General features: G+C 50.0%; 1 protein-coding gene across 6 annotated transcripts in view; it reads left to right on the top strand.

The window, feature by feature from the left end:
• Positions 1-748: 748 nt before the first annotated feature.
• Positions 749-12713, top strand: part of ACTN1 (actinin alpha 1) — a 90201-nt gene continuing 78236 nt past the window's right edge. For 5 of the 6 annotated variants that reach the window (XM_065064371.1, XM_065064369.1, XM_065064367.1 and 2 more), the window contains exon 1: positions 780-1034. In XM_065064371.1, the coding sequence (XP_064920443.1) occupies positions 933-1034 (102 nt within the window). In that variant the 5' untranslated portion in view covers positions 780-932. Of the gene's footprint in view, positions 1035-12713 lie in introns of all 6 variants that reach the window. The other variant, XM_065064368.1, reaches the window with a different exon arrangement.

Raw genomic sequence — 12713 nt, 5'->3', positions numbered from 1 at the left:
CAGGAGAGCTGGCGCAGCAGGGTGCGGGGGTCACGCCGGGTGGCTGTGGCACCACACGACTGCAGCTGTTGACCGCGGGTGTGAAGCCTTGGCCGCCAGTGCTGGCAATCCTGACCGTGACCAGCGCTCACCAGTCAGCAGCAAGACAAAACTGCTATATTTTGGCACCCTAGGTGTGGGCACACCTGTGCGAACCCACGGGGAAGCCGTATCTGGAGGGGGGTGGTGGCAGGACAGCAGAGCTGCGGCCGAGCACCCTCACTGCGGGGCCGGGAGGACGAGCCACCAGCCGTGTCACACGGAAACACCCTCCTGAGACAAACCGCTGCCCTGATCCGCACCGCCCAGCCCGCGAGGGCGGGTCTGTGAGGGGCCCGCTCCCGGTACACTCCGTCCTACCGCCAAGCCGCTGAGAGGAAAATGAGCTGAAAGCGGCACTGAGCTTCCCCGCACCGCACCGCACCGCACCGCACCGCACCGCACCGCACCGGCCCGCCGGGTTACGGCGCCGCCGGGTTACAGCCCCGCCGCACCCCGGCTCGCCCACCCTCAGCCGCCGCCGCGGGAGAGGTGCCGGGCGGTGCTGGGGGACCGGGGGCGGGGCTAATCGGCCGCATCCCACCTATCGCGGCGGCCAGGTATCGTGACGGACGCGCAGAGGGTGCAATGAGCGAGACGCTGTCTCTGGGAGCTGCAAGCTCGGCCGCGAGTCCCGGCCAATAAGAGGCGCGGGAGCGGCCCCCGGGCGGGGGTGGGGCGGTGTGTCCCGCCCCCGCGGTGCTGAGCGCGACCGAGGCGGAGACGTTGGAGCGGGCGGAGACGTTGAAGCGGGCGCCGCCGCCTGCTCGGGCTGAGCGGCCGCGGGGCCGGGGACAGCGGGCAGCCCTCCGGGACGGACGGGACAGGGTCGGGCACAGGCTACCGCAGCAGCCATGGATCACTACGACCAGCAGACCAACGACTACATGCAGCCGGAGGAGGACTGGGACCGGGACCTGCTCCTCGACCCGGCCTGGGAGAAGCAGCAGAGGAAGGTGAGCGCACCCCCTTGCTCTCCCCTCGCACACACACGCACGACGGGGCCGCCGAGGCTCGGCCCCGCCGCCCTCATCGTCCGCAGCGGGGCCGGTGCGCGCCTGGCTGGCGCGGCGTGGCGAGGCGAGGCGAACCGGCGGGGGCCGCGGGGGCGGGTGGAGCGCGCAGGTGATGGCGGGGCGGGGAGCGAGGTGCCGCGGCGGGTCTCCCCGCAGCAACAGATGTCCCCCCAGTCACCGGCACTCGGCCCGCAGGTGCGCCCGGGTGGAGCGGGGAGCCCGGGGGGCTGTGGCGGGCCCCCCCCGCAGCCCCCGCCGGCCGCCCCGCTGCCCGCGCCCCGGACCCGGCGGCGGGACGGTAACTGGCTTCTCGTTTGAATGGTGTGGTTTAGGGCAGGGCTTGAGCGGAGCTCATGTCCAAAAATGGTAACATTCAGCCTTTTTTTTTAAACCGAAAGGGTGGTGGTGGGGAGGGGAGCTCAGGAGGAGCTCCAGCCTCGCCGCTCTTCAGTTATATATTTATTTTTTTTCCTCCTCCTTTAAACTAAAAGCGTCCTGTATTAGATCACTCTGGAATCTTAATCCCCGAAACATTTCCGTTTTAGTCACTTCATCGGGCAACAATAAAGCAGAATTTGAACCACTCCTCATGCTAACATGGCAGGGGCACCTCGGCGTGCAGCAGGCTCCCGCCGCTTTTCCCAGCCAGTCGCTTGTGTTCTCTGGGCTCGCGTGTTGGATCGTGCCTTGCTCTGCCTGAGCTGAGAGCAGCCAGGAGAATCCACAAACCTTCCGTGCTAGAGGGGTGGATATTGCTGCTTTATGCATAGATGATATATTAATATACATAAAGTAGCTCGAGGTGCGGGGCTTCCTGTAGGGAGCTGGAAGCAACTGGGAAGGAGGGCGCACCAGTGAGAAGACTCTTCCTCTTTAGCCCCTTGGCTTTCAGATGAAGGGTTTTCAGGTTCTGCCTGAGATGGTGCCAAGTCTTTCCCCTGGAGTCTGATGAGTTAATTGAAGGTGATAGCTATGGAGCTGCTGTCAACAGTTCCCTCAGTTTCCTTGCTTGGAGGGACTTGGGTGGTGAGAGTAGACAGCATGGGAATTAAAGCACACAAACAACGGCATTTAATGGAGAAAGAGTTGATGGCAGGTGAACTTACTTTTCAACAAAGGAGAAAGAGTGGAATGTAATCTTGGTTTGGGGTGTGAGTGCTGGATGGCTTATCTGAAGACCAGGCTCTACTCCTTTGAGGAGAGAAGATTCTTCCTTTTTTGAAAAGGTATGCCTGGCTGTGATCAGTATCTCCAGTCGTACTCCAATATCTGGCTAATACATCTAGAAACAGTCAGTGGGGCCCAGAGTGAGATGGGCAGTATTGCTCACAGGCTGTGAGTGGAAATGATTGTCATACCGTGGGGTTTTTTTGCCTTTTGTGGTGTGGAGTGAGGGGAAATATTGTATATGTAGTGGGACACTGACTCGGTTGTCAGAAGCAGAAGTTGAATCTTTGGCTTAAAATGAAGTCCCAAAACCAAGGCTGTGGTATTGTGCCCTAAAGACCATGCTTTTTTAATATTACCTCCTTCCAAGGAGATTTTAAGTCCTCTTGGTCCTAATCACAAGAGGGGGACAGAGAGCTACTCTGTTAACTTGGGTTGTTTGTGCAGAGGAGGGGGGAAGCGAACCGGGAGTTTTAAGGAATTAACGCATCTGTTTCAAAATAATCTAAGCCAATTTCTTTTGATGGTCAGCTGCTACCAGTTGAATTTGATGTGCTGGGTTTCACTCTCCAGCTTGCTGAATGGGAGGGCATTCTCTGGTGTCCTTCTCTGGTGGTGGAGTCACTTTTTTGTCTACCTGCCAGTGCACAGCATGTCTAAAGTGGTGGCATGGCCGGTAACCCAGGGAGCAAATGCCTGTGTGAGAAATGGCCATGTCTTGCTGACTGTTTCCAACCCGGCCCCTCATGTCCTGGCTCAGCAAGGCCCTGTGGGCTGGGGATAGCTGTGTCACAGTGCTGTCCTGCGTGGCATTGCACAGCTGGGACAAATTGAGACTTGGGAAGCAAACAGTCTAGAGATGTTGCTCACAGATGAATTGAATCCAGCTTCCTGTCTCCCAGCTGCATGGGCTCAGCAGAGCTCATGGCAGGCCTCTGAAGTGGGAAGATCCGATTTTTAGTAATGACCTCAGCAGGTGAGCTGTAAGGAGAACAAGTTTGCTGAGTTTTCGGGAGATGGTTTGCACGTTTTCTACCTACACTGAGAGACAGATACAGCAGCTGTTACTGTCTGGTTTGGTGCTTGAGTACGATCTCATGAGCTGCTTTGAGATGGGTAAAGAGATGAGCTGCAGGGTGAATTTCATATTTAGAGGGTGAAGTTTGGCCTCTTGAACATGATACAGGGAAAGGACACTGGTCTCACACCTCTTCCCACCTGCCTCTGCCTAGGAAGTTACTGTTTTACAGTGTAGGGATAAAGTAGCAGCTTTTCACGCAAAGCCTGTTTTTCATGTCTATCAGAACAGATTCTAAGAGGTTTTAAAGAGCTTGTCACAGCATTGCTGCTTGTAAGTGACAACAAATACAATGTGCAGAACAAATTCAGTTGCTTCTCACTTGGTATAAGCCTCTGCTCAGCCTTTTGTGCAGGAGCAGGGGGTCTCTTCTGGGGATTAAAATACTTTCCCTTTTGCACTGTTGAACTCCTCTCAGTAGTTTCTTCTAATAGCATTTTCTTTCTTCTCTCTTCTTTCCTGTCTGGAGTCGGGCCTCAAGGCATAGCATATGCCTTAGCCAAGGCATAACAAGGTTGATCCTGCTGTTTCCCAGTGTTCCAAAGCAAAACTTGCTGGAAGATGTTGCAATGGTCTCACCTAACTGTGGAGATACCATGTAAAAAGTACATATTTGGATGTTTACTGGCCAAGAGATTGTCACTTGTGCCCACAAGGACATTTCTCCCTCTTGATGGCGAATGGCTAGCTGTAGTGTTCAAACTTTTCCTGAGTCGCCTGGGACTTTTTGGCCAAGGCACTGGATTTGGCCTTGAGGGACTGGGTGAGATACATGGTGCTCAGCATGCCTGGCTTGTGGTCAAAGGTGAGGCAAAGGGTAGTGGTGAGAAGGACAACCTCCTGCAATTGCCATGCAGGCAATTGTCCCAGTGGGGTCAGGAATGATATTGAGGTGAAGCTGGCACTGCTTTGGGTTGCTGGTAGGGGCCAGCCCACAGGCCCTGTGTGCAGCAGGCACTGCTGTTGGCCACTCTCATTTCATGCTCAAGGTGCATCTCATCCAGGGTTTATTTTAAAATCTGTCCTGAAGCAACTTGTCCAAACTGTAGAGCTGGGAAATTAAACTTTAAAGGCCAAGTTGCTTTCTGACCTAACAGCTGCCACCTTGACAATATGAGTAGGGAGCAGTGTTCAGTTGCAGCATATAGAAGACAGCCATATACAACTTAAATGCTGTAAGGAACAATAATAATGCTTTATTAAAAAAAAAAAAATCAATTAAATAAATGCGCCTTGTCTTTATCTAGCACTGCTTTGCTTCACCAGGTTAGTATTTCTGTGGCAATGTGGCAGTAAGTGATACCTCTGGCTGAGAGAACTGCACTGTTCGTATTTATGGTGCTGCTTAAGCAATGATAGCACAGGCTTCAGGAGCACCTTTTCTGCCCTAAAGAAGTACTTACTAAGTACGGTTATTGATGAAGTTAGAAATTCCCAGTTAGAAATTACAGTCTCCCAGAACACCTCTTTCTACCCTGTGCTATGCACTGCATGTAAAGATACACATAAATACAGGGGTGATCCCATAAACTAAAAATCTGTGGGTCTCGTGGCCCTACCTGTGTTTGCATCCAAAAGGTTTTACTGCTTTTGTTACGATGTGAAATTTGCTGTGCTAACCACATCTCTGTTTGAGGTGGGGTTGTTAATGATAGAAAGTATTCATTAAACAGAGCCCAGGTCCCTCTTGCAAACACCCCACCTCCAAGCCTGCTGGAAGCATGCTCAGATGAGGTGATCTGAGTGTGACTAAAAGTCACAATCACAGCTTCACTTTCCTTTGGATTGAGTGTCCTCCTATCCAGACAGGGTCTGTTTTGAGAAGGTTATCTTGATTTCCAAAAAGCTACAGTTGTGGTAGCTGCTGTGAACCTGCACAGAGGTGACACCACATGCAATCTGTAGTTTGTTGAAGTTTCTTTCTGTGCCATCATCAATTCAGCAGTGGGGTAAATAAATGTGTACTGGTGGTCAGTGTATAGCACTGGGTCCCTTTGTTCCCACTGTTAATGATGCTGCGTCGTACTTGATAGGCCATAGCAAGGGGTGGTCCTTGTGTGGTCTTCACAGTGTGGGTGTGCTGTACCAAAGGTGGCACTGATGCAGCTGAGGATCCTCTATGCCTTATTTTGTACCTATCAGTATAGAAGCAGAATGGTGAAATTTGCAAGGCTGCTTGCTCAGCTGCTCTTTTACAATTAGGCAGGCAATATAGGTCATCAGTTACCTCTTTCAGATCGAGCTTTTGTTGTTTAACATAGGTAGCTTATTGCCAGATACTTGCTCTTCAAAACATTAAACTCAGAAGTTGCTGCAGGGGGCTCTGGAAGTATCTGGCTTTGTAGATCAGTTATTTGTCCTTGAGTGTGGGAGCTGCCTCGTACTTTCTGTGATCAGGTTTCATTAGGATGTGCACTTGTGGGTTTTTTAACAAGAACATTATTATTCATTGTAACCTCTTGGTGCATGATGAATGAGGCATGTGCGCTTTGCAGTGACTTACCCACCTATTCAGTATCCTATTTAAGGGGGAAAACTAAGGAGAAAGCAGGCATGGGTTAAAAAGGAGATTGCATGTTCTTTGGGGGGGACTCTGTAATAGATCCCAGGGATCAACTCATGAGAACGTGACACTTATCAAACTGGATTGAACTGTTTCTTCTCCTTATCCTCTAGGGAAGGGTGAAACACCTCAAAGGCATCCAGCTACCAGCCCAGTGATGTGTAAAGTGTGTCTGTCTGGGGAATTTCTTGCTGACTACTTCAGGCAACCAGTTTAAATTCTTGTGTGTGTGATTTGGTAATGATGTTTTTGCCATACATAAGTGCAAAAGCTGGAGCGGGTAACGCTGTTTTCCTCCCTGATTTCTTTCAGTGCTCAGTGGCATAGCTTGGGGCGACTGGTGTGCCATGTAGGGCATCTTTAAGCAGAAACTGTTTAGAAACTTCAGTTCTCTTGGCTGTCTGTTGAGAACTTGTCCCATTAGAAGGAATCAGGTGCTTTTGTATGAGGTGGTGTTGTCTGGCTATGAAATTAAAGTGTAACTGGATTGTAGCTGTGTGAATATGGGCTGGTAAACCTGTTTAGTAAAAGTGTTCATGAACACAACATGGGTGTTACAGTGGAGACCCACTGAATGGTACCTGCTCTTTGCAGCACTGAGGTGACCACTATGAATGGCAGTAATACACTCCCAGCTGCTCCTGCTGTAGGCACATAGCTCTTCTCATGTGTGCTGTGTGAGAGGTGCAGTTCTGCCACCTGACATGTCTCATGTGTGCTGTGTGAGAGGTGCAGTTCTGCCACCTGACATGTCTCATGCGCTTTTAACTGGAGGAATAGCAGGGTTCAGCTGGCCTACCTGGCCAGGTAGTGAGCCTGTGTGCTTTTCTGTGCTGCCTCACTGGGTTCTACTTAATACTTTGGCCTGGAGTTGTTAAGGTTGGCACAAGCAGCAGTGACAGAGATGGTAAAAACATGCACGGCTTTGCTGGGGAACGACTGAGAGCATTTTCCAGCTGCCTGTGGATTATCACTGTTGTGCCTGACACTTAGGCTGTTCTCCGGGGTGCGCTTACGCTCGCAGAGGTTGGCTGTGCTCTTTCTGACAATGAGGTGCAGAAAGCAGTCACTAGAGAAAAGAGACCAGAGACCTGTTTGGGGAAATGTTTGGAATCTACTAAAATACAACACCTAAAGTGGACTGGTCTCACTTCTATGTGTTGTGTCTGCCCCAGGGGCTTGCTGGATGTATTGCTGTGATTTTTAAAGGTATTTTATACATGCTAAGCAATGGTGTTTGAGGAGGATGGGTGATAGAGTACAACACAGTTTACCCTTCTTTTAGATAAGAACATGAAACTGATTTCTTGCTGTGTGTGGCTATTAGAAAGATGATGTTTACCATGAAGAGCATGCTTAGTATGACTTCTACAAATTTTGTATAGCAATGTAAAACCCTCTCATTCCCTCGAAGCCATAGGTGAACTGTTGAGGGGGAAATTTGGCAACTGCTAGGTGGGAAAAACAGTATCTTAGCACGAAAGGCAAAGTCTTTTCTTAGTAGAGGCATGATTTGCTCTTAACTCTGGGATTTTGAGGCTGTTACACAGAGCTTGGATCAGTTGGGATGAGTTGGTGTAGAGTGGTGAGGTAGGCTTGTCAGTAGCAGGACTTTCTGTCTGGTGCTAGTCATGCCAGAAAAGCGTTTTATTGATGTCTGTGGAGCCACCCGCTGCTTTATTTTGACCCCAATGCATGAGACTGACATACAGATTCTCAGCAGAGTCACCCAGATCCCTGAGACAGAACTGGGGACTTCTTGGACCAAAAGACGCTGAAGTGAGCAAAACTCCTAGCATTAATATGATTAGCAAAAAAAAGCTTGCTTCCTGTTCCCCTCCTGCCTTTGCCTTTCATGCTCTCATTCCCTCACTGCATGACAGCAGAACTTGGTCATAGGATGTTTGTGGTGTGGCCTGGCGCCAGTTTAACCTCTTGGCTCCCTATTAGGCAGTAAAGCAGAACCGTTTTTTCCCCATTTTGGTTTCCTGTCGTTGTGCCTTTCCTGCCCAGCTGGCAATGTGTGTATCCCATTGGCAGGGGCTGGGCCAGACCTTTGTGAGCAAACTCTTGTACCAGTACTGCAGCTGGCTGACCTCAGGCTCTTACCTGCAGTTGTCCCATCTTCTCCTTCTTCCAAATCTGTTGCTGCTTTGAAGCACTACAACATGAACAAGGCTCTGCAGAGACCTTCTTCACCCTCCGTGCACTGAAACAGCTCCTACTGACAGGGCTGAAGTATGCAAGAATAAACAGGGAATTTTGATCTCTCATCCGGATGAATCTTTGATTTGTCATTCTATATAGGCTGAAAGCCTCCTGGAAATGTGTTCATCCTTGTGGTGTGGGAAATGACAGCAAAAATGGCCTTTCCATTCTATTAGAACCAGGGTGGTAAGTGCTGGCAGGTGAAAAGGCCATGTCTTTCCTATTAACACTCACTACAGTGGACACCACTGATGTCAGTCTCCATGTATCACCTGTCTGTTGCTCAGGCTGGAGTGGTTTCAAGTAGGTCCCTGAATGCCAGGAATCCAGGGCTTCTGGGCAGTCTTACAGAAACACTCCTGTGTGGATAGTTGATAGGCAGATGAGGCTGCAGGGTAGACTTCTTAAGCAGCAACTTGTTCCACATCCACTTAGATGGCTTACGTGGTCAATGGGAAGGCAGGGATGATTTGATCTATCAGCTGGTTGCTTTTTTGCCAGTCTGCTTGTCTTTCCAGTGACTGCGCATTACTGCGGTGTAGGGCCTGCTCTTCTGGATAGCACAGGTGGGCTATACTCATGCATCTTATCTGTAGCTCTCATTTTCAGAAGGACCCTTGTGAAATCTTGTATATCTGTCACACAGCACAGTGTGGATGGGCAGCTGGTCGCGCTGCACCTTCCATAACCAGAGTGCTGTATGGTTGCAGAAGTTTTGTGCAGAATACTCATGCTTCTTTTTGCAACACTGAGGACAACTCTCCCATCTTATGGAGGTGCTGAACCAAGGCCAGTTGGCAACAGAAGGGCTCCAGCTTTCCATGGCTTTTGAATCAGGCAGCCAGGGCACTTGCTACTATTCACTGCAGCATATGATGCTAAGCACTTGAACTTTGCCGCTGCTGTAAATGGAAGTTGTGATGTTACGTCTTTGCTCCAGGATCTAGCCTGTAAAGGCCTCTGTGAGATGAGGGAGAGCAAGAGAACCATGTATGGTCTCTGCATCCCAGCTGAGTGCTCTTTTCTTCATCATGGAAAGTAATGTGTACATCCCAGAGCCCTGTCTTCCTGGCCGGATTCCTTGGCTTTATAGCAGCTGAGTTTCTCTTGCTATCCAGCGTACTTACCTGTTGATCCCCCTCACTTTATTTAGATTAGGTAGTTCTGCTACTTAAATGTATTATTCCCAAGAAAACTTTAAAATTTGGTTCCCCATGTGGGGAAAAAAAAGGCGAGTTAATTTCTTAACTGTTAAACAGTGCCAAAGAAAGGATGCTTTGTTTAAAGCTCTTTAGACCACGTCTATGCCAGGGTTTATCGTAATGGAAAATAATTTCCTAAGGATAACTTTAGATTGCAGTCAAAAGCAGTTTTAGCTTTTTAAGCGTTGTTTTGCTTCCAGGTGAGTTTCTTACGTGTCTTACCTGGTTTGGGAGATGTGGAGATCTCCCAGTGATGAGTGAGGGGAGAGCAGTAGTTCAGCTTCAAGGGCGTGATGGGAAGGGGAGCATGGGGCTACATTTGTTCAAGCCTCTGCCTTCCCTCTAGCTCTCCTCGTGGTGTTGCTGTGCAGGACTGTCTCCAGAGGAAGCGTTGGTCTTGGCCACACCTGTCTCCACGCAGAAAGCAAGACCTTACACTCTCTCAGTGCTCATCAAGCAACTTTTGGCAGCAGCTCTTGCAGATAGCTGTGCTGCCCGGAGAAGGCTTGGTGGGGGCAGCGGGGCGCGGGGGAGTATGTTCAGGAACATGAACCGGTCTGTTTCAAAATGGCTAACGCGTGGAAACTTGCTGTTTCCTGAGGGTTTTGTTGGGCTGTTGGGGAGCTCTGGCCAGGGATGAGACTATTTCCAGCTGTGGTGAGCCAAGTGTGAACTCACTCTGGGCAAGATGCCCAGCTCCACTGGTTTTCTCCTGCCAGAAATCTTCACCCTCCAGCCAACGATACCAAACTCAGTTTCTGCCAGTCCTCAGCTGAAGGCCTCTGAAGTGCGAGGAGAACAAGGAGACCAAGCAGAGCAAGATACTGCTGAGGAGAGGGTGAGGGGAGGCACTGAAGAGCTTGCACAGGCAGCATGATGGTGGGGTGTCACCACTGAGGGGTGGCTGTTGTGTGTCAGGGCTGGTGAGGGGTGTAGGGACCCCCTTTTCCTAGGGTGAGTGGAGAGGAAGAAATGGGTGGCAGGGGTGCAAGTGGTTGGCTTTCCTGGGTTAGGCAGAACTGCCCAACCTGCAAGGACATGTTGCCAACAGTACCATCAGGGTAGTCATCTGGGAACGAGTGTTGTTCCCTTCATTGTGGTTTCAACATCCTAGGGACTTCTGTAAAATAGGATATTTCTTTTGTGGAAGGTGCTGCAGGGCAGAAGGTGCCCTTTAAGGGGGAAGCTGTGAATCTGGGACCCATTGCCCTCCTCAGAAAAGGCATGGTCACACAAAACTTCATCTTCCAGAGCTGACAGTCTTCCTTGTTGCTGCCTCTGTACCTTAGGATAGAACTTGTTGCAGGGATCCATTGGTCCAACTGCTTTTCTGCAAAAATTGCTCTGCGGTCAGATGCTGTGGAAGGAGATGTGTGAGAGGTGTGCAGGGGGCCTCTATGCATGTTCCTTGTATGTGTTTTTAGCTTCTAGAGGGACTAAGGGACTAACGCCTGATGCTGTGGTCCTTCTGGTGCTGGCAACAATCGCTAGTTGAAGGAAATTTATAGCTGTTCTTTCTGGTGAGTGCCTTTGGCTCCTGATACTGTGGATGTTTGTATTCAGTTGATTGGTTGGAGCTAGCAGGTTTCTGCTAAAGAGTTTCTATAATGCCTGCAGTCACAACTCCTTGCGTGCTGAAGCAAAGCCATCACAAGCACGATACTGTGTCAGTAACTTAGCATGTGCATGCCTGTCTGCAGCTTGTCTTCTGGGTCCAGTCATGCAGAGGTGTTGGAGCTGATGAGGCCAGCATATGAACAGAAGACCCTCTGTTCTTGCAAGCGCACCTCCTCCAACACCGTTAATTTTCGTGTGCCAGTGTATCGTTTAGTGACACGTCACTCTGATCCTTGCTGTTGCAGCCTGTTGCAAATGGTGTGTGACCTAGCCAGCTACTGACAGCCTTCCACAGGGTGGATGGCTGAAAGTTGTTTCCATACTAGACCTAAAGAAGTGTTAACCTCCCCATCCTATAATGGTTTGTTTCTTTAAAGCTGTTAACTGGCCATAATCCAATCATTACTACTGTAATTAGTGAACTGCTTACAGTAACTAAAACACTTGAAGTGTAATATCCTCTATGTTTGCAAAGCTTGAACAACTTTTGCCTGCAGTCCTGTGAGAGTCAATTACTGCTGGTGGTCCAGAGGTGAGTGCAGGGGACACAGGGCATACCTGGCGCAGGCCACAGGTCATGCTGCCTCTCATGCCAAGCCCTGGATGGTAGGGAGAAGGCATGGTAGGTAGCCCACAGCAGGGAGAAGCTCAAGAGTGCCATGGAGATGAGCTGGTGTGCCCAGTTCATGGTGATCTCCTGTTCCCCTTTTGTCAGAAAGGAGCTTTCTCTTTGCGAGCTGTGTCAGAAGATGCTGGTGTTGGGTGGAACTTGCAGGGCAGCTGGTGACATTGAAAATGTGATATGGTAGTACTTAATATTTGGTTTATTACATGGTAGAAAATGCCTATGTTGCAGCAGGCTCAAAGTCTCCTCTTGCTGTCAGAATACCCTATTGTCCCTCTGCACAGTCTGTGCTCTACCCCGCTCCCTAAATAATGAACTATGTAAGCAAGGCCAAGAGACCTCAGCTCCTGGCCCTGCAGATTCATTCTGTACAACTTGGGGTTTCCAAGCAGAGACATCCTTCTGCAGTGTTCTTCAGCCGCTTCTCCTTTTGAGAGCAATGAACTGGCTTTCCTGAAGGCTTCTCCTGCCCTCCCCTTCATACCCTGACAGGAGGGCAGTAGCAGTGCACTTATTGCCAGCCTTCCTCTGTTTTACCTCTAGAGATGAAGCTTCTTATAACTTAGGTTCTCCCTTCTGGGGCGGAGGAGGACTGTGGTGAGGAATGAGTGTGGACAGCTTTTAGAGTGGAGAGCTGGATGAGAAGGAGCAAGGGTGAGTGAGTACATGCAACTGTCACAAGCAAAGACCCCTGCAGAGGTAAAATACTCAGCTGCCAGCCATTAGTTGGCAGACATGCTGTACTCATTAGCTGAGTAGGGTATTTGCAGTATTCGGCCTGTGATGGGGTCAGAAAAATGAAGTCTTTATGGCCGAACAATGTGGTTTTAAAGCAAGCAAAACAGTAAAACAAACAACCAAATACCACCATCACCACCACTCTCCCCCAAAACCAAAATGAAACAAAAACACCCAAAACACACTCCCACCTCAATCCCCACTCCAGTCAAAGGGTTTTCATTTTGCTCTTGAGCAATCATCATGCTGCTTTTCCAGGCTTAATTCCTGTGCAGTGCTGGCCAACAGAGACACCATAAGATGTGCAGTCTGCATCGTGGCCCCTGGCAGGTGAAATGAATAGAGGAAGAAACTGATGAGAATGAGTTTATGTGCTCTGGATTTAGCTTAGCTTAGGAGAGATGTTCTTGCCTCTCTGGAT

The sequence above is a fragment of the Columba livia genome, chromosome 5 (genome assembly GCF_036013475.1).
Source record: "Columba livia isolate bColLiv1 breed racing homer chromosome 5, bColLiv1.pat.W.v2, whole genome shotgun sequence".
Classification (NCBI taxonomy): domain Eukaryota; kingdom Metazoa; phylum Chordata; class Aves; order Columbiformes; family Columbidae; genus Columba; species Columba livia.
This window is presented reverse-complemented; position numbering and strand designations above follow the sequence as displayed.